Source organism: Xyrauchen texanus, chromosome 9 (assembly GCF_025860055.1).
Source record: "Xyrauchen texanus isolate HMW12.3.18 chromosome 9, RBS_HiC_50CHRs, whole genome shotgun sequence".
Lineage (NCBI taxonomy): Eukaryota > Metazoa > Chordata > Actinopteri > Cypriniformes > Catostomidae > Xyrauchen > Xyrauchen texanus.
Genome location: NC_068284.1, coordinates 4,709,770 through 4,732,199, shown reverse-complemented (window position 1 = coordinate 4,732,199; position 22,430 = coordinate 4,709,770). Strand labels below are relative to the sequence as shown.

Sequence of the window (22,430 nt, the reverse complement as noted above, 5' to 3'; positions counted from 1 at the left end):
TTCATATTGTTCATATTTTCAATTTTATGTTAATCTTACTGATGTGGGAGTCAAACTTCCACGTGAACACAACTTGCACATTTGTACACTCTGCATCCAACCAATCCAGGGGCACAAAGATAAAGAGTTTTTGCCCTTTTATTTTTTATAAATTGTATTTATTTTAATTATTTTATTATTATTAATACAATAGTAATCGTATATTATTAGCATATATTATCATCAGTATTATAAATATTTTATTTGATTTATGTTTTATTAAAATTATGTCTACCTTTAGAATTGGATAAAATGTACACCATTTAGAAACATTTAATACAGGAACAAGGACCATTGACTGGAGGACATTTTTTTATTTAAAAATGATGTTTTATTGAAGTGTATTATATTTATATTCTTTTTTTCTTACTTTTTTCTATTTTGTCTCACTCTAAATAAAGTGATTATTTGTTATAGCATTACAAGGAATGTGTGCAGTTATTTACAGTGAATTTGTTTCATAATTATACTAAAAAACATAAGGGTTATTTCTAATGCAATGCCTTGAGTTTGTGTACTTAATAAAGATTATGATACAATGATAGATTGATCAAAATCAATAGTAAAGATAGATAGGAACTTTATTGATGAGGGAAATCAGGAGACATGATAACACACTGTACAGTGCACAGAAAGAAAAAAGACTAATAATATACAGTAAATGCAAAACTGAACAAACACAATGCTTCATTTAAAAAAAGCATTAATTATTACATGTAGAGTTCACAAAAGAAATACTGTTACAAGTGTTGAATGCACAACTCCAATGCTCCTTAAAAGAAAAGATAGACATAACATTAACCATGTGACATACTGTTGACCACCAACCACTCACACATAGGGTTTATTGTATTACAGTACAGCTAATCCCCATATACAGTCCATTTTTGCTTGTGCACATTTGATCTGTACCTCGCGTGTAACTCATTATTTGACATACAAATCACAATAATGGTGACAACCAAAAACAAAATATTGAGTATAAAATGAGCTTTGAATAATCACTAAATGACATATAACAGCAAATTACATCAAATACTATAACAGCAGCGTAAATAAAATCTGCAAACAGTAAAGCTATGAGCAGTACATGGTAATTAGCATAATTTATTCATACTGCAAAGCATTAGTGTGAGCTGAAGTGCAGCTTGCTGAATAATGCTCACAACCTGATAAAAATTTAGAAAATAAGTCATGAAAAATATTACTTTGCAGCTATTTGAGTCTTACTTTGTTTAAAGGATAGCAGAAACAATGCTTGTCAAAGCACAAGCCTTTTCACTTTTTCTCAAGAATAATATGGGGAAGGAATTAAAACTCTGCAGAAATAAAGAAGCAACACTCACATAGAGTGAAAATATGAGCAATTAATCTGCAAAATATCTGCAAAGATCTTCACTTTAAGAGGTATGTTTATTTATTGTTTACATATATTTATATTTGTTTATATTTGTACATATTCTGGCCAACTTTGTTTTCATTTATTTAAAACAAACAAACAAACATACATTTACACAGTTATGTGAGTAATTGACATACAATTTTAAGCTTTGTCAATAGTGTCCTGCTGTGTGACACTTTCTTCATTTAAATATTTTAAACAACATTTTATGATCTTGTATAGATATACAGTACATAAATAATATATTATTATACTTGCCGTTTCACCAACCTCATATTAACTAAGATCACATTTTATTTGCAGTCATTTTAACTACAATACATTTTAACCTAACATCTGTATTTGGGGAAAAAGTTCTGACATGTAATTTGTCTAATGTCTAAAACACTTATTTTAAGTGCTTTCTCTAAAAAAATCCATTCATCACATTTACGGTGGTTTTATATGTTTAAAAATTGTGACAATCGTTGCACTGTGGGGGCCATAGTCATGACTATCAGTCAATAGAAATATAATTTTTGGTTTTACAAAATTGGAAATTGAGCCAGATAATGAAATCAATGAGCCGGTGTGGTGAGTTGTGGGCTGCTCTGGGCCAGAAAGTTCAATGCACATTTTAGCCCCAGTCCACCCCTGATGACCACCCACCAATAGACCACCTACTATAAGCATTGACAAGTTACACTATACCTTCTTGCATGCATGAACTTTGTAGTAGGGATGGGCATTTTGGATATTTTGTCTACTCTAGTACTTCAAGTGGGGGGTGGCACATAAACATGTACATGCATGTTCGACAGACGTCTTTGGCTGCTGCGCTGCATCTCATTGTTGTTCCAGTGTCTCACATATTCATTATTATAGTCTTTTCTAACATATTATGTTACAAAAAGTGCAAAAAATGGCATGTGAACCCTTTGGAATTACCTGCATTTATGTATAAATGTGTCTTAAAATCTGGTTCGATCTTCATCTAAATTACAATAATGAATCTTTTTTAATTAATAACAAACTAATAACACATTCAATTAATGAAATGGGATTGGAGGTGTGGGTTAGAGCTACTTTTACTTATAAAAAGCACTTTTGCAGAGTTTGCTATTCACAAGAAGCATCTGCTAACATGGACCATACCTAGCAAAAAAAAAGAGACCTAAAATCAAGACTTGTTGCTTTACATAATGCTGGAAAGTGTTAGTTATCTTGTAAATTGTCTATAATTGGAGAAAATTTAGTACTGTGGCTACTCTCCCTAGAAGTGGCCGTCCAGCCAAGCTGACTCAAAGGGCAAACCGCAGAATGCTGAAAGCGGTAAAGAACCCTAGAGTGACAGCTAAAAACGTGACGGAATCATCGGAACTGGATTACATCCCTGTTCATGACTCTACTATAAAGAAAACATTAAACAGGCATGGTGTCCATGGCAGGACGCTTCTTTCCAACAAAAAACACTGCTGCAAGCCTGAAGTTTGCCAAAGACTACCTTGACACTCCACAACGCTACTGGGATAAGTAGTTGTGAACTGATAGAACTACGGTTGAATTGTTTGGGAAGAACATGCAGAACCACGTATGGCTTAAAAAGGGCACCGCATGAAAAACATCATCCCAATGAAGTTGAGGGATTAATTTACTTTTACTACAGCACTGTGAATGTTTAATGGTATGTGTTCAACGTGAAAGATTAACATTTTTTGTGTGTTGTTAGCTTAAGCACCATCGTGTCTGTCTATACTTGTGACTTTGGGACCACATTTTACGAACTGTTAATGCCGAAAACCATCTAATTCCAAAGTGTTCACATAATTTTTCTTGCTACTATTTCATTATTTATATTTTACCATTATGTAAAGCTTCGCCGAACAACTTAATGAAAGAATTCTCAGAAAGCACGTCTCTGCTTGTCCTTCAGGTTTACGTAATAATCTTAATAAGGGCACACGACTGTTTTCATCTTGGCTGGCTGAACCATGTATTTGCAAACTGCCATTGGCTTGACAGTAGACGCCATAATCATTGATTTTTTAATATGCAATGTCAAGGTGAAAATAGTTTTGAAAACGTTTCGTTGTTTTTCATTATGCTGCGTTCCATCTAGCAGTTTAAAAGGAAGAACTCGGCTGGTGTGTATGCCTTTCCAGAGTGTTGAGCCCAGTCTCTGCCCCGGAAAGAAAGTCACGGTCAGCTGGAGCTTGTAAAAATAAGGCCCCTCTTTGACACGTTTGTTTATAGTTGCCAATGAATTTCGAATTTAGTTTAAAGTCATGCATGCATGATCATTATTGATCATCGTTTTCATGATCGATCATTGCTGTCCCTTTTGAGTACTCAAGTACTTGTGCCCATCCCTACTTTGTAATCTCTGTACTCCCCAGAAATGGAAGCGCAGCGTAGTTCTAGCGGGAAGACTAGCAGTTGTACATCATCACATCATTAGCTGGCAATTCCTAGCCAATCGCATGTTGGCTTGCTGTCGGCGCTGGCACACGAGGACGGGCTATCGGCAGACAGGCTACCTTGTCGGCCAGCGGTTAGCGAGGCTGGGTGGCATCTGTCCTTGTTTGGCATGGCGTTTAGTTATTCCTCCTCACAGCTCCACAAACTCAATTCTGCATTCACTCCTGGATTTAACATCCCCATTGTAGGTGAACTCGATGTTTCGCGTGGCTCCCGTTATGTCCACCGGAGTACACGCAGATGCTTTGTTCACCACCAGCAGGCTGAGCAGTACATTCCGTCAATCTGGACGCTCGTCGCAAAACTGACACGTCATCAGAGCGCTGCCACCAAGAGGCTATTTCATTCCAAGCAGGACATAAAGCGTGGAGTGGATTACAGCCTGCTTCGGCCCCTACAGAGACATTCTGTTATCCTCAACCCAGCAACCCCAGTCAAAATTGAATTTTTAAATGCACAATCCCTTAATAATAAGGCATCTTTTATCCACGACCACATCATCAACGAGCATATACACTTCATGTGCCTAGTTGAAACCTGGCAACAACCAGAAGTTTACTCTAGTCTAAATGAAGCCTGTCCCCCTGGTTATACTTACCTAAGCAAGTCCCGCACCACTGGCCGCGGTGGTGGCCTTGCTGTTGTGCACCGAGTAGATTTTGAGTTGTCCCCCCTGTCTCTGCCTCTCCACTCTTCTTTCAAATGTCTTGCATTCAGATGCAAACTGCCACTTTCCACTACAATGCTCCTGATTTATCGGCCCCCCAAACCGAACCCATCTTTCATTCCTGAGATACATGATCTCCTCACCACACTTTACTCAACCTCAGGGAATATCATCATACTTGGTGATTTTAATATCCATGTAAATGATCCCCAATCCTACTCGGTAGCTGAACTCACTAATCTTCTTGACAGTCTCAATTTCATTCAACACGTCGATGTCCCAACACACTCCAGAGGCCATACTCTTGATTTGTTGATAACAAATTCCACCTCTATCAGCAATCTCTCGGTGCACGATCTGGGCGTGTCCGACCATAAGGCCATTTCAATGGAGCTTCCCATCCTGTCCCCCCTCAGTAAGTCAAGCAGACAAATTAGTTTCAGGAACCTTAAAAACATCAACCCACTCACCCTGACTACCGACCTCTGTAATCTCTCCGCTGCTAGCTCCCTTTCAGTCATTGAATCTGTGGATCTTTACAATTTATCACTTAGCACCCTCCTGGACCGTCATGCTCCTGTTAAGTCCAGAACCGTCACCTTCAAACACTCAGCACCCTGGTACACCAGGGAGCTGCGGCTGCAGAAGAGAACAGGGCGTGTCCTTGAACGGCGTCTCAAGGACTCAGGGCTTGCTGTTCACAAGCTAGCGTATCGGGAACATCAGAGGGCCTACAGCAAGTCCCTCAGTGACACCCGGTCCCGGTTCTACTCTCACATAATCAACAATAGCCCTGGTAACTCTAAGCAACTTTTTGCAACCATAAATCATCTCCTCAAACCTCAGATTCCCTCACACTCAGAGAACATGCAGGAGCATTGCAATACCTTCATTTCCTTCTTCAAAACAAAAGTTGAAAAGATCCGTTCCCTTCTCTCCAGCCCCCCTGCCCTCCAGCCCCCCACTGTATCTGCTACCTCGCACCCGCCCCCTCTTCTCCTTAGCACCTCTGCTTCCCCAGTTATATCCATTGACCCTCAATCTGGGACTACACAGCTCCTTTGCTGTTTTACGGATATTACTCAGCATGACATCGAATTCCTTCTAAGGAAGATGAAGCCCTCCACCTGTGACCTGGACCCATTTCCCTCAGCCCTGATAAAAAGTCATTCCTCTGCAATAAGTCCCATGATCACCAAAATCATTAATCAGTCTCTCCGATCTGGCCAAGTCCCTAAGTCCCTGAAAACTGCGGTCATCAAGCCAATACTCAAAAAGCCCTGCCTTGACCCCGAAGTACCGCCAACTACGCCCCATCTCCAACCTCCCTTTCCTGTCAAAGGTGCTGGAAAAGGTAGTTTCTGCTCAACTCCACAATCATCTCATAACAAACAGTCTTTATGAGAAGTTCCAGTCTGGTTTTCGCTCTGGCCACAGTACGGAAACTGCCTTGGTCAGGGTCACCAATGACCTGCTGATGACGGCTGATGCTGGCTCTCCATCACTTCTCATCCTTCTCGATCTCACCGCTGCATTTGACACCGTGGACCATCATATTCTTTTACATCGCCTCCACTCCTCCATTGGACTCTCTGATATTGCTCTGGCATGGTTTACATCATATCTCACGGACAGAACTGAGTATGTAGCCCTGGGTGCTGCTAAATCGGACACACACTCTGTTACTTGTGGTGTCCCTCAAGGATCAGTCCTTGGCCCCACCCTCTTCACGCTGTACATGCTCCCCCTTGGTCATGTCATCAGCCGGCATGGAATATCTTTCCATTGCTACGCTGATGACACCCAAATTTACATCAAAACAAACCCAAACCCCTCTGCAGCCCTTTCCACACTTTCCACCTGCCTGGAGGAGATAAAGACTTGGATGGCTGCTAATTTTCTACAACTCAACAGCTCAAAAACGGAAGCCATTCTTGTTGGCACCCCGCACCAGACCCGGTCATCCACCATCACCAGCATCACCTTCTCTGGTCATGACATCCACCTCTCATCCTCAGTCACAAACCTTGGTGTTAGAATGGACCCTCACTTGACATTTGAGGCCCACATTAAATATCTTTGTAAAACCTCCTTCTTTCATCTCAGGAACATTGCAAAACTCCGCCCAATGCTCACTTTCCCCGATGCCGAAAAACTTGTCCATGCCTTTGTTTCCTCCAGGCTGGACTATTGCAATGCACTCCTCATCGGGATCCCATGCAAGAACATCAAGCAGCTGCAGTACATTCAGAACTGTGCGGCTAGGATCCTGATGGGCGTCGTGAAGTACCATCACATCACTCCTATCCTTAAATCGCTCCATTGGCTTCCTGCCCAGTACAGGATTGAGTTCAAAGTTTCCCTTCTGTCTCACCAGTGCCTCCATGGCAAAGCCCCCCTATATCTAAAACAACTCATCACACCCCTTTCCTCATCACGCCATATCCGCTCTGGACAGGCCAACCTCCTCCAGCCTTTGAGGACAAGGCTTCAGTACTATGGGTGATCGTGCCTTCTGTTCAGTTGCTCCCAGTCTGTGGAATGCTCTCCCTGTCCATCTAAGGGCCCCACAGTCTGTGGACTCTTTTAAAAAAGGCCTTAAAACCCATCTTTTTAGTAAAGCCTTTTATTGCTAATAGTGTTATCTTAATGTTTCTGTTTTTATTCTGTATTGCATTGTAGCACTTTGAGGTCATTGAATTGATGTAAAGTGCGTTATAAATTACATTTATTATTATTATTATTATGTAAGCCATTGCTTTACAAGTCTGCTCACAATCTATCACATTGCTGTTTCAGTGTGCCAACACGGCAACCTCCACCACCACAAGTTGAGCTCTGTCCCGCACGGGGGTAGGCTCCTCGCCCTTGCCTCCTATCTCCGGCAGGACATGACGGTTCCGCGTACAACTCCCTAGGACCACCGGACGGGGCCTACGCCAAAGAGAGAGACATTACTTTCTGTTTTACATTTATCAAATAAATGGCATCTTAAACTTCACTCAAGCCTGCGTGTCTTCCCGATAGAAAGCACAGTACTTTCTGACAACATAGTCAGTAAGTCCCCTTACAAAAATCGAGAGTTCATGGCAAATTTGCGACTGATAATTTTCAAATGCAAAGGAGCTTTGAGGCAAACTCGCAGCAAATTGTCCATTGTTGCCAAAGGTTTGCCAGAGGTTCACCACTACCGGCAAAGAGCTGCAACCATTTACTTACAAAAAATGTTTTACAGCAATTTTTTTCAGCATGACATTACATTATGTTCTAGATATAGAAAATGTTCTAAAGATGTATTTGATAAGGTCGTATTTTCAAGAATTTTGGCTAACGTTTCAGAAACGTCATGGCCATGTCCTCAGCTAATTAATACCATGGAGATCATTAAAGCTATGGTATGCTAACTTGTACGAGTCGACGCTGTTATAATTGTAGTATCTTCGTAGAGACATTAACTATGCCATTTGGATTGTCCAAATAAATTGGTTTATTAAACAGTCAAATAAATTCAGATTGAATTTAGACCCACGGTAAGTTAATTAACACAAGACAGTCGAATAGAAAACAGTATTCCACAAATGTGAGTGAAAAAGTCAGGATATTGATGACACTGAATAGCAGTGTTGCAGTGGTGAAAATATTTTTTGTTCTGGACTAGTAAAGGTTCCTTTCAAAAGCAGTAATCTACAGTATTAAAACAGCTAAAATGTAATGTTAATATCCTTTGAACTGATCCGTCCCAAGTAATTTGTTATCTGTGCTCAATGAATAGTTCAATCAATACACGATTATACATTTCTGGTACAAACGTCACCAATAGGGGTAGTGTATTTTAGCAAATTACCCTCATACTGTAGATAAAACTACTCTTTAGGAAGAAATTCCATCTTTGGGTTTATCTGAACTTCATACTATTTTTTTAAACACTTTGGACAATTCTTTTTCTTATGAATCAGTAGAGCACTTGATGTGCTGAAACTCCTCCCACATAAAGAGCAGTGGTATGGCTTCTCTCCAGTATGCACTCTCTCGTGGATTTTCAGGTGTCCTAACTGATTGAAATTCTTTCCACATTGTGAACACTTGTAAGGTTTTTCTCCAGTATGGATTCTTCGGTGCCGTTCCAAGTCGCTAGCTCTACTAAAGCTATTCCCACACTCAGAGCACACATGAGCTTTCACACCAGTATGTACTTTATGGTGCATTTTAAAACAGTCCAGCCGTGAAAAACTCTTTCCACAAAGCGAACACAAGTAAGGCCTCTCATTTGCATGAACTTGCATGTGTTTCTTTAGGTATGATGCCAAAATAAATGTTTTAACACACTGATCACATTTAAATGGCTTTACTCCTGCGTGAGAGAGCAAATGATATCTAAGACTGTCCGCTTGTGTGAAAATCTTTCCGCACTGATGGCACGTGAAAGGCGTAGCTCCAGTATGAATTCTTAAGTGATGTTTAAGTTTTCCATTACATTTGAAACTCCTTCCACACTGAGGGCAGGTGAACGGCTTCTCTCCAGTGTGAATTTTTATGTGACTCTTAAGGTTTCCTTTATGCGTGAAACTCTTTCCACACTGGTCACATGTAAAAGGTTTTTCTCCGGTGTGAATTCTTAAGTGTTCATTGAAGAATCCTTTACGCCGAAAACTCTTTCCACAATGCTGGCACGTAAAACGTTTTTCTCCGGAGTGAATTCTTTTGTGATTATTGAGGGCTTCTTTACGCAGAAAACTCTTTCCACAATGAGGGCATGTGAAAGAATTTTTGATTTCTGTTCTTTTTTCTAAGAGATTGTTTTTAGTCTGTGAGCAACTATATAATTCTTCTCCAGTTGTGACATTATGAGCTTCCTGATACTGATGTTTCTCCTCCACTTCATTCAGTTCTTGACTTTCCTCTTTCACTTCCATCAGGTCTAAAAAGAACATATTTAATTGTCAAAACACAATTCAAGAGGGAAATAAAAAGGAAATACAAAAGTGAAAAAATATACGTGACACTGAATATTATGATAATTCATTTATGTTATTTCATGTTCATACTAAAAGTGCTAGGAGTAATTTTTTTACTCAATCACACATTTAATGTCCCACAAGATGGACAGAAAATTATAATAAAGAACAGGGGAATATGAAGCTGTATCCATTTGTGACTAAAATCACTATGAATGAAGCTGCTCCTGCTGTTGTTGTTTTGAATGAGTTTGACAAATAACCGGAAATGTTCAATGGACAATGACGTCACTTCCTTAAACTGACAAATAGTCCTTGAAATGGTCCTGAGGTCCACAACAAGAACACACAGGCCTATTCATTTTAAAATCATAAAAACGTTATTCAAAACATAAAACCTTGTATTTAAATTGAAAGCTTAATTCCATTTAATAATATTAGAAATTAATATAGGCTACTACTGAATAGTAAAAGTGAGCATTTGTAATACTATATGAAATAATGGATTTGTAAGAGACATGGGGGAGTGACTTCATTGCATCAGAGATGTCACTTCACTCACAGCTGATTGTTTCAGTATCTGTATATTATCTCCGTTACGGAGAAGGTTAGCAGTGGAGCATAACGGTACTATGGTAATATACGCTCGTGAAAGCCGACAAAAAGTCATAGACTGCAGTAAATATAGTACATTTTTCACAGATCAGTTTTTGTGTCAACCATTTTTGGAGTTCTGAAGTCAATAGTTTACCTAAAAAAATCAGTGTTATAGACTTTGAGAGGTCACATTCTTGAAACATGATAATTATGATGAGAAAACGCTACTTTCACACAAAACTGGATTTGGTTTGATGGCTTAATGCATATTGGCACTGCAAAAAATTAAGGATGCAAGCCAAATTTTTATATAATTTTAAAAAGTAAAATCTAGATGGGTCATAGTTGGCTCAAAATTACCTTTATGATGTGCATTTTTTCACAGTTCAGTTATTATCATTTATCTAATTGTTTAAAAATGTATTTAGGCCTTGGGCATTTTATAAAGCACACTGCTTAATCAGGGAAAAAACACTTTTCACAGTTTCAGACAAAACTGGATTTTTGAAATATTTCACAGATCCATTTTTACAAATTTCGATGGCTTTATGCATATTGCATTGTGGAATATGAATCAAATGAGCTGTAAAACCAATAAACTTCTTAGAATTCTACAAAATGACCATCTGGACCAGTTACACTAGGTTTAAAAAGACCATCCTGATTTGTGAATTTTTTTTCACAGATCAGTTTGTCATTAAAAACTTTTTTGAATCCTTCAGTCAACAGTTTACATGAATAATCAGAGTTATAGGCTTAGTGTTGTAATTTCTCTGTGTTTTAATCTTTCCCATTAATTTCCTATGGTGGGTCAAAAATGACACGGAACACCACAAGTGTTACTTTGTCACGTGGGCTTAACTTATTGAATACAGTCCAATTGTTTTATGCGTTCAGATGGCAAATGTAGGAAAATTAACAAAGCCTTGGCAGACCAAGATGAAGGATACCATTTTTTTTTTATTAAAGAAACAAAATCAAAATGGGTAAAACAAATTACCTGAACACCACACAAGGGTTAAACAAAAAAACTAGCTAGTTGATGTATCATCCATATAAACATTTAATTTATCAACAACAAACCAAAGCCATCAAACTGAGTCAAATCAACTTGTTAAAGTTTTCACAAATCCAGTTGTGTAAAACTAGTGTTTTCTCATCATATTTATCATGTTTCAAGAATGTGACCTCTCAAAGTCTATAACACTGATTTGTTAGGTAAACTGTTGACTTCAGAACTCAAAAGAAATGGTTGAGACACAAAAACTGATCTGTGTCTTTTTGAGTCGACTGTGACCTCTGAAGATGATCAGGTTTTAGATTTATAAACTGATTTACTAGTACTCAAGGCAATGGGGGTAGAGCAGTAAAACGCAATCAAATGTGATTGTGAAAGTTTTCACAAATCAGGCTCTATCAAAAACAAGTACATTTACATTTTAATGTTTAAAGATGTTTTTATATATTTATTTATAATAAAGACATGATTTAAAGAAATAATTAATCTTTCATCTCAGTTTGTTCTATTTGATCGAACTACCAATGTTTTGGACGTGTTGCACAAACATTGCTGACAGCACCTTTAATATTATGTAGCTGTTCTTTCAGTTTTAAATCCGGTGAAAAGTCCCTCAGCTGTCATTCATGAAGAATCAATTAAGAATATAAATCCACCTTTTTTCTCCTCGGCATCCTCATATTTCATTTTGCATGCTTCTTGATCACTCATGTCCACAATCTCCACTTTGATCAACTCCATCTTTACAACTGTATAAGGCAGATTCAGCAATTAAATCAGAAGGTATTCCTGTTTGCTTGTAAAAACGTCTTCTGCATGAATCCAAGTGATTATTTACTATGCAGTAGAGACGGCCGAGCTCGACACAGCTGCTACTACTTCGTCTTAATTTTTTTATGGCAGTTGGCATACAACGAAAGGTGCACTACCGCCACCTGCTGATTGGGAGTGTGTGTCGGGATCAAATTAAGCTATTCTTAGTAAAAATGCACCGTACCTCCTCCTGACTGACCTATATTCTTTTATTTTACTCTGTCGCTTTCAGATACTGCATTAAACATTCATACCATGAATTTCTTCCTAGAATGCCTGTCAACTCAAAAATCATCTTAATTTTCTTTAGGTTAGAAATCAATATCTTTCATTCATTACTAGACCTCAGACCATCATCATAATATGCTCTATTGTTTCTTCCTGATAACAAACTTTCCCTGAATCATGTCTCTCTATTCTATCCACCTTTTTCTGCAAACATGTCACAATTATAACTGATAAACATGCGAGAACTGACCATGCGTGACAGATACTAAAGGGTATACAAACAAGGGTAATGACCAAAACACAGAACACCTGGGAACAAAGATGGTGAATACATGGCTGTGATGAGGGCAGTGAATCATGGGAAACGTAGTTCGGGGGAAACTAAAGACAGAGGACAAAAAAAACTTTTAAAATAAGAGTCCTTGAAAACATAACAGTGATAAACTGTGACACTACTCCTCAAATGTTGTTTAATTAAACTTTTAATTTCAGTCTTACTATATTTAGCATTTATGTCTATATCTCTTTTCTGTGTGACTTCTTTTGCACTCTGCCATCTCATTTCCTATTACCCCTACATGAGCTGGTACCCAACAAAAATTTATAATTAATTCCATCATCTGAATCCTTTATGTTGTTTGAAGTATAGTGACCAGACGTCCCAGTTTTTCAAGGACAGTCCCCGCAAATGTCCCCATTTTTCCCAAGCGGTCTGACAGATAGAAAAGAGATGCTCTGAACTGGGAAGAGCTTGCTCTTTTTCCAGCCCTAAACAGTTGAGGTACATGAGCACCAGGTCCCTGTGTTCACACAGCAACTCTCAAGAGTGCGCTATAATCAGCCAGTCATCGAGGTAATTGTGTATGCAAATGCCCACTTCCTTCAATGGGACAAGGGCTGCCTCTGCGACCTACCGCCGCAAACCAATCTTGATGATAATTGCACGTCAAAATGTGCTTCTGCGTCAGTATCTTGAACGGGAACCTGTACAAGTCCCGGTTCAGAACTCTGAAGTCCAGGATTGGCAACGACCCACCGCCCTTCTTCGGAACGATGAAGTAAGGGCTGTAAAACCCTTGCCTCACCTCGGCTGGAGGGACAGGCTCTATCACGCCCTTCTGCAGCCCTATCTGCATGTAGGATGGTGGAGTTCTCGCCCTTCACTGATGTGAAGTTAACACTGTGCAATGCAGACTTGGTTCGGACTGGAGCGGAGGCGCTTGGACTTGTGTCACCGCAGGGTTACGCCCTCGGCGAACAGACAGTGTGCACTCGTGAACCATGCCGGGGCAAGATGTGTTGGATGGCCTCGGTCTGTTGCTCAACCGGTGAGAACTGCTGGGCGAAGTCCTCGACGGTGTCACCGAAAAGGCAGACCTGGGAGATGGGTGCATTTAGGTAACATGCCTTGTCCACGAGCACAAGGTTCTGCCACAGGTGGTGCTCCTGGACCACGAGAGTGGACATTGTCTGCCGAGTGCACGCGGCATGAACTTGGTCGCATGGAGGTTGAGGTCGGTTGCCGAGCGCAGTTCTTGTAGCACATCGGGATCAGAACTACCCTTGTGCAGCTCTTTTAGTGCTTGGCCTGATGGTCCTTTAAGAGGGCCATGGCATACAGGGAAGAGGCGGCATGACCAGCAGCGCTGTAATCTTTGGTCGGCAGAGACGACATCGTCCTACAGGCTCGGGAAGGGAGTGCTGGGATACTCTGGCAGGTGGCGGCACTCAGCGGGCACAGGTGTGCCGCAATCACCTTATCCACCTGGGGTATCCTCCGTCAAGGGTACTGAGAGCGGACGAAATGAATGATCGGGTTTGGGAAGTGAAAGGTACCTTCCACGACCTCGTCAGCTCATCATGCACCACTGGGAAGAAGGGGACTGAAGGGCAACGTGGCCATGAGTGGTGCGCCGCCCCCAAGAACCAGTCGTCAAGCCCAGTCCTCAGTGTCTGACATCACCAAGGTGCTCTCCGATGCAGTGATCGGCATCTCATCCAACCTGCGAGCTCCGAAAGAGACACAAGGCTGGCGAGCTGCCTGTCTCATCCCAGAACTGGACCGGAGCAAACGAGCGTGTTGGGGAATGAGCGGTCCTTGTGGGATTACCCATTGAACCATACCCATTGAAGCCCCTGAATCGCCTTCAGCATCAACTGGGGTGGCCTCATACCTGTAGGTCGAAGGACCGGCTGAAGTGGCTTTTCCACGGAAGAAGGAAAGCAGCAACTGCAACATTGCCATGGTTATGTTCTCACAGTGAGATTTTAATCATTGCAGATGTCCTTAAGTGAGTTTGAAGATTTCGATAACCAATCCCAGTTTATGTCTCCCAGTATGTCAATGGTGGGCGATAGCATCCTGTTATTGTAAGATCAGCACTGCTGGGAAGATGTAATTTGATTACAGACGGTTCAAAGCACTTTGGTTTACTGATCGACTCAATCGAAGAACGGTGCCATGACATATGACGTTTTGACATAAATCACAGCTCCCTCCTTTGTTTGCGTGATCTGTCCTGTAGACATTGTATCCATCAATACAAATCTTGTTTGTAATGCATGGTTTCAGCCACGTTTCCGACAGAACCATAATGTCGCAGTCAGTAAACTTTAGCCAGAGACGAACTGCATCAATTTTATTAATTAGACTGCATACATTTAAATGAATAAGACATAATCCACTGCTGTTTTTAAGGTCGTCTGGGTTTTTGTGCCAGGGGGCCTAGGTCTGGGTTAAGGTGGATGTTACCTGATAGGAGGGGTAGGAAAATCGCTAAAACTTTCTTTACTGGAACAGTTCTCCATCTGTGTCTGCAAGCAACTGAAGAGACAAACTGGGCCACGCTCATCGTCCCTTTCTGCCACTGTGTGAGCTGTAGCTGCTGGTCTTCATATATCCGCTGTTATCGAGTGGTTTAGTACAAATGGAGTAACATCTGAGTGGAGAGAGGTCACAGTACATGGAGAAGTAGTCCACAATAAAGCACCCAATCCATCGCTATCCTTTATCAACCATTGGAGATGACAATGTGATGCTACCCAGTAGGTAGAACAGTTTGACTGACCACATTGTTGTAAGTCAGGTTTTTGGTTAATATTGTATTTGTTATCAGGTCGTCAACTGTCCTTGCAAGAAGCACTAATCAAGTCATAGTAAAAAAGCCGTCTTCAAAAACATAAATGAAACAACATAATCACAAACCCAGAGACGGAAACAATGTGTTGCCATCTTGAATGCGCTAGGGTGCGGCAGTGATTGGTGTTATCCCAAGCCCATGTTCATGATATACATTACAGATGAATTGTGTTTTTTAAGATTTCTGAGGGATCAGAGAACACGTGCATTCAGAAGTAGTTTTTGTCTTGCTCTTTACACACCGAGATTTGACCAGATTCCTTGAATCTTTTAACTATATTGTGCGCTGTAGAGGGGGAAATGGCCAAAATCTTTCCAATTTGTCTTTGGGGAACATTGTTCTCAAAGTTCTGGATTATTTGCTGAAGCATCTGTTAGCAACAGTACCCTATAAGCAGACTTATTTAAAATACAAAATATAAGTAACTGTATTTTGTCCTTTCAGATGGAAAACATTTATACATATAAATGATGTGATCCAAAGTGCATTTGAACAGCAGTGAAACACTTATGATGTGTTACATTCATACGAGCAGACAGAGAAGTAGGTTTGAAGTAGGTTTGGAGCAGAAGAAAAATAAATATACTTTGTGTAAATTGTCAGCTTTACGCTAAGATAAATAAATATGATCCCCACCATAATTACAACACTTCGCCTTCACATTTTCTGTACATTGCTCATATCTATGCTCTCCCCACATTTTGCACATCTTTGTTTTCCTTTACAGACAGCAGCTAAATGTCCATACCTTGGGCATTTATAACACCTAAGTGGTGGTGGAACATATGCTTTAACTGGGTAGCTCATACTGTAAATCCTATTTTGACCTTTTCCAGAAGTGTATCATCCTTCCACTTATTACTTGTCTCCACCATGTTCTTATTTTGAAGTTTTCTCCTGCATTACGTTTCTCAGAATCCACTGCCCTGATCACTTCCTCGTTATCCCCACCTGTATGCCATTCCCTCATTAAGATCCCTGTGTATATATATATACCTTCTAGTTTTGATCATTGGTTGTTCAAAGGGTATGTAAATCGAATGAAGGATAAACCAGATGTGATATGTATACAAGAATCATGGCGTAAACCTAGATTTGAATTTGTTTTGAAGGGATATTCAGCAGTAAGAAGGGATAGAGTAGAGGGTAATGGAGGGGGCTGTATTACTTTCATAAGATCAGGAATTCTGTATAGATTGGTGGGAATAGGGATATCAGTGGAGTATGTAGTAGTTGAGATATGGGACCAAAGTAAAAAATATGTTATAATAAATTTGTATAATCCATGTAAGAGACTGGAGATAAGTGAATTAGAAGCTATAGAAGGTCAAGGAGATGAGAGGATTATTTGGTGTGGGGACTTTAATGCACATAGTACTCTTTGGGGTGGGGCAAAAGTAGATCGAAATGGTTAGATAATTGAAGAATTGATAGATGGAAATAATTTAGTATGTCTCATTGATGGAGGGTGCACAAGGGTGGATATGGTATCAGGATTAGGATCAGCCTTAAATTTGACATTGGTGTCAAGATTGTTAGGAGGAGTATCTGAGTGGGAAATATTAAAGTAAATGCACGGTGGGAAGTGATCATTATCCTATATTAATATCTATTATGAGTAATGGAGAGGAAAGGGGAAGTGGATATATGAAAAGGCCAACTGGGCAGAGTTTATGAGCGAGAGTGAAGAAGGATTGAATCGGATTGAGAATATAAATAGGGGTAGTATTGAGGAAATAAATAGTAAGATTATTTCTGTTATAAAGGAAGCAGCAGGAAAATATATTCCGTAAAGGAAGTAGGAAGATGAAAATAGTCCCATGGTGGAATAAAAATTGTGATGAAGCATTTAAAGGCATTTAGAAGAGTAAGAAGAACACATAATTTTCAACATTTGATTGAATATAAAAAGGCCCAAGCGGAAGTTAGAAGGGTGGTAAGAAATGCTAAACGATATTTTTGGAGATTTTTTTGTAGTGAAATAGGGAAAAACACACCAATTGAAGAGGTATGGAGTATGATTAAAAAGATGAAGGGTATACGAAAGGAGTTTGAATATCCAGTTTTAAAGATGAGAGAAGAATTAGCTGTAACGGATGAAGAAAAGGCAACAATGTTTCGAGAGGCATTTGTAAAGGTGAACCGCTCTACAAATTTGTCAGATGAGAGTAGGAGAGTAAGGGAAGAGACTCTTAAAAAAACACCCACTGTTAAATGATAGAAGGGAGGCTATAGACAATTTGATGGATGTTCCTTTTGAAATGAATGAATTAAAGAGAACATTAAGTAGAATGAATGAATCAGCAACTGGAGAAGATGGAGTAAGCTATAGTATGTTGAAACATTTACATTTATGCATTTGGCAGACGCTTTTATCCAAAGCGACTTACGGTGCAGTTATTACATGGACAATCCCCCCAGAACAACCTGGAGTTAAGTGCCTTGCTCAAGGGCACAATGGTGGTGGCCGTGGGGTTTGAACCTTTAAATAGAGGTTAGGGTTAGAATTTTTAAATAGAATTTGGATAGAAGAGATTTTGCCTAAAAACTGGTGATGGTACTGCCTATAAAGAAACCAGGGAAGGATACAAGTGTTCCATTAAACTATAGGCCAATAGCTCTTACATCTCATCTATGTAAGGTAATGGAAAAAATGTTAACTGACAGATTAATGTATTATTTGGAAATAGGGAAGAGTTTTACACCAAATCAGAGTGGATTTAGGGGGGGTAGAGGAACAATGGATCCAGTATTATGTATAGAGTCAGACATAAGGAAAGCATTGATGAATAAAGAAACAGTGGTGGCAGTCTTTTTTGATATAGAGAAAGCTTATGATTTGTTATGGAATGAAGGATTGCTGGTGAAATTGGTACAATTGGGAATAGGAGGGCGAATGTTTAATTGGATTAAAAATGTCCTGGTAGAAAGAAAGATTAAGGTGAGAGTGGGAGAATGCATATCAACTAATGGAGCATTAGAAAATGGAACTCCACAGGGAAGTGTTATTAGCCCATTGCTCTTTATAATCATGATCAATGATGTGTTCTCAGGGGTGGACAAAAGTATTTGCAGATCATTGTTTGCGGATGATGGAGCTCTATGGTATAGAGGTGCCAATATAAAGTTTATTGTCCAGAAATTGCAAAGGGCATTAAATGAGGTGGAGAAATGGTCATTTAAGTTCTCAGTGGAAAAGACCCAGTCCAAGTTCTTCACAAATAAAAGAATAGATAACGAGTTTAAATTAAATATGTACAATCAGACATTAGAAAGGGTAAATAAGGTAAGGTTTCTTGGAATATGGTTAGACAGCAGACTCACATGGAAGGGGCATATAGAAAAGATGGAAGAGAAATGTAAAAGAGTTTTGAATATAATGCGGTGTGTGTCCGGTCAAGACTGGGGGATGGACAGATTGGCTTTAAAAACCATATACATAACACTACTTAGATCAGTGATGGATTACGGAAGTATTGTTTATGGATCTGCAGCTAAAACTAATTTAGCTAAATTAGATAAAATTCAGGCAGAAGCATTAAGGATTTGTTGTGGGGCATATCCATCATCTCCAGTTTCAGCATTGGAATCTTTCTCTAGCGGATTATATTATAGATACACTCCACATCCATTATCCTTCGCTATATTCCAGTACCACGGTTACTCCTCTCCCAGCTTGCCCTATGCTTTCCACGACTACTTAGTCTCCCTCTATCTCCAAGGTAACTCCACTCCATTCAACTCCCCTAAATAAAGTTTGGGGGGGGGGGGGGGGCTCATCCTATCCTGTTTTGGTGGTCAATTCACTGCCGCAGTAGCTGCCACGGTCAGCGAGCCAGAGCCCATGCCTGCCATGGTCAGCGAGCCAGAGCCCATGCCTGTAGCCTCGTCCATCCCCGTAACCACGCTCCCTGCTGGCCGAAAGAGAAGAGGGCACCTTCTCCCCAGTCTCTTCCAAGTAATGTCACAGTTTATCTCCATCATGTTCAAGAACTCTTATTTTGAAGTTTTCTCCTGCACCACATTTCCCAGAATCCACTGCCCTGATCACTTCCTCGTTGTGCGTGCGCGTTCCCGTCCATGTTAGGATTTATTGTGTCCTTGAACGGTAATGTTAGCATTTAATGTCTGTTTCCACTCCAGTGTTTGTTCTACCCCAGTTAATAATTAAAGAATTTAAAGTTTCTACTCCAGGACACCAAACGTTACATACACCCTTCTCCAAAAGGTTTTCCAATTTTCCTCAGAACTGTTCTCCTCCAGACTCCTCTTTTGAAATATTTGTCCTATTCCTATGTCCTTCTCCCTGTTTTCTCCTACCCTGTTCCCTTTCACCTCCAACAGCCATACATTCCTCACTAAAAACTTGACTAAACTATTTAAAAACAGGGAAATTAGGGTTACAGTATAGCATCTCTTAAAGCATTGCTGAGAATACAGTACAACGTGTATTTGTGTTGCATAATAAATTGTGTAGCTTATGTAGTTAAAAGTGTTTGCATTCATGTCGAGTACTAATGTAAAGGAACAGTTCCCCCTAAATGTAAAATTCTGACAATTTACTGATATAATTTACCTCATGTTGTTCCAATGCTGCTGTTTGAGGGAGGGCTTGTAAAGTTACACATGTAATAAATGGACCCTTTTCACACTCCTGGGTTCGTGAAGAGGAAGTCATCATAGTTGGGTAAACTTTGGCAGTGATTGAGAAGAACAGTAATAACCAGTGCCAGAACAGTGTTCCTATGTGCACAAATTCTAAAAGAAAACATCCAGATTTAGGTTTAAATTATTTTCGAAAATATGCTGAACTTTGTACGAGCTCGGTGGGTTCAGGCAATTAAACATGAAGAACATAACTTTGTTATTAAATGAGGAAGCACTTTTGTCTGTGGACAGTATTTTCAAGATGACGACTTACAGCTGTCGTTCACAGGTGGAAAAGTGAAATGCTTTGAAATCTGAGCTGTACCTCACAGTTTCATTGGAATAATTACACATCACAGCCAACACCAGAGTGTCTGTTTGACAGGGTTGGAAGTCTTCTCTCCACTCCTTTACATCCCACATCACCCTCTATCAGGTATTAGTTTCACCAAGTACAACTCACAGATTTGTTAACTGTGCCCTCTGTTAAATATTTGCAATTTTTTAGTGTGAGAGATTTGTAGATTGTTCCTTCAGTACATAAACATGTGTCTGCTGATTTAATGCACACCCTCTCAATAATTTATTTTTGTCGACTTACCATCGTATTCGTGCAGATAACCCTTGAAAAAGAACTTGTAACCTTTGTTGAGTTTAGATTTAACTGCTGATGGACGATGCGGTCAACGTCTCCAAACGTAAACCAAAGCAAAACTTTTAATGACTGTAAAAACACATAGGCCTACACATCAGCAGCGGCCATATTTGCATTTACCCAACAATGACAATTTACGCTTTGTGAATGCGGAAGTGTGAAAAAAGTCCATTAGACATACATGCAAGTTTCTGGTAGTATTAATGAAGGACCTTGTCTTCCATCTGTTCTTCCATTTTCATCTCTTCATGTACCTGTTTGATGATCTTTCCGAGACACCCAGTAGTTCTGAAAGGAGTGGAGAACAAAATTAGTACTGTGTCAACACTTATTCCCTTGAGTTCTACCCACCTACTTATGGAAACGCACACACAACTCACCAGTAGCAGGTCTACAACATCCTGAAACATATGCAGGATGATGTTTTTCACTCCTGATCAACTGCTCCATCTGGCTAAAGTATACATCTTTGACTGAAAGTGAAAAAACAACGGAACATTCCCTAAGATTCACAAGCTTCAAATGAGACAAGAATAAGTCAACAGACCACTATTTATACATACATACTCCCTGGTCTAATGACCTTTGCTTGCTCAACATCCAAGTCTTGGGCCACAGTGATTAATATATTACAAAAGCACTCTTGTGAATCCTCATTGCAGCTTCTGAGTAGCTTGAGCATGCTCTCATAAATGTTGAACTCTGTAAGCTTATGCTGTTTGTAGAGCTCACCCATTAACCTGATGTTTCCTAAGGAGTATCTGTGTACTTTGATCTTCATCTGCTTCAGCTCTTCCTTCAGTCTTTCCTGTTTGCTATCAAACAACAAGATAAAGAGAGAGAGAGAAACAGTTTAGATGTATATAATAATTGATAAAACAGTTTAGCTAGAAGAACATTTTAAAGTTACTTTGAGTTCTGAAGAACTAACTGATGCAGCTACCTCCATTTCTTCATGTTCAGGACCAAGTGGTTGTTATACACCTTGTTCTGATCAAACTCCTTCCAACACCCTTGAAGCAGCAGCACTGCAAAATTCAGCTTGGGCTTACCAGTCAGGTGTGCTGAACACAGAATGCAAAAATAAAGATTGGATGAAGTTTTCTGAGCTAAACTGATTCAGTGTTTTGGAATTAAATGTGAAAATGTGTGACTAACCTGGGCCAGAGGGCAACACATAATGGCGCAGGTGCCAGAGAAGCTGGGTTCACTGATGGCTTTTTTGAACACCAGCTCTACCACTCCCCTCAGGCATTCCTATGTATTGATGGTGGGATGGAGGTCAGCCAAATTCTTTATCAGCAGGTCAAACATCTCTGGAGTCAGTTTGTTGAGGATACTCCCTAGCATTAATCTGAGAAAGAAATGTAGATGCATTGATAACGTAATTTAAGAATCGATTATCATTACTATATTAATACCCAATGTGAAACAGATGCCATCTTGGGTTGCACGAGCCTTCCTGCCACAGGCGTGGAGCACGTGCACTTTGAAAGTAAGAAATTACTTTCTGCCAAGTTCACCACCTTTCTGTCTTCATTCATTCATAACTGTTTGTGCATTTGAACAAAGTAAGTTTATTGTTGTTGCTTTCTTCCCCGGTTATGATATATTAAGTGCATATTGGTTTTAAATCTCAATAAAATGTGTTATTTCTCCATAAATCAGTTTAATAAAAAAATAGAACTCTGCTTAAATCTGATTGGTGGGCAGATATGTGGCTGGGAACGAAAACACTCACTTGTTAATTCAAGTTCATTAGCGATGCTAATTAAGTATGAGAAGTACGGCGACCTGATCTAAGCCAGTCTT

General features: G+C 39.7%; 1 protein-coding gene across 4 annotated transcripts; it reads right to left on the bottom strand.

Annotated features, from left to right (window-relative positions):
• Positions 1-7,122: 7,122 nt before the first annotated feature.
• On the bottom strand, positions 7,123-21,125 carry LOC127649643 (gastrula zinc finger protein XlCGF8.2DB-like). 4 transcript variants are annotated; one of them, XM_052134872.1, is made up of 3 exons: positions 20,999-21,125; positions 20,800-20,906; positions 7,123-9,483 (listed from the first exon to the last, which is right to left on the bottom strand). In XM_052134872.1, the coding sequence occupies exon 3, from the start codon at positions 9,476-9,478 to the stop codon at positions 8,477-8,479; it is 1,002 nt and encodes a 333-aa protein (XP_051990832.1). In that variant the 5' UTR covers positions 9,479-9,483; positions 20,800-20,906; positions 20,999-21,125; the 3' UTR covers positions 7,123-8,476. The 4 variants fall into 4 exon arrangements, with proteins under 4 accessions (XP_051990832.1, XP_051990833.1, XP_051990831.1 ...); XM_052134873.1 differs by lacking the exons at positions 20,800-20,906; positions 20,999-21,125 and adding an exon at positions 19,893-19,981; XM_052134871.1 differs by lacking the exons at positions 20,800-20,906; positions 20,999-21,125 and adding an exon at positions 11,792-11,992.
• Between the last annotated feature and the right edge of the window lie 1,305 nt (positions 21,126-22,430).

Bases quoted from the DNA above. Each gene is read 5' to 3' on its own strand.
- LOC127649643 (XM_052134871.1), bottom strand. From the start codon at position 11,876: ATGGAGTTGATCAAAGTGGAGATTGTGGACATGAGTGATCAAGAAGCA. The intron at 9,484-11,791 runs GTGGATTTATAT...TGTTCTTTTTAG, and splicing joins GGATGCCGAGGAGAAAAAAG to ACCTGATGGAAGTGAAAGAG.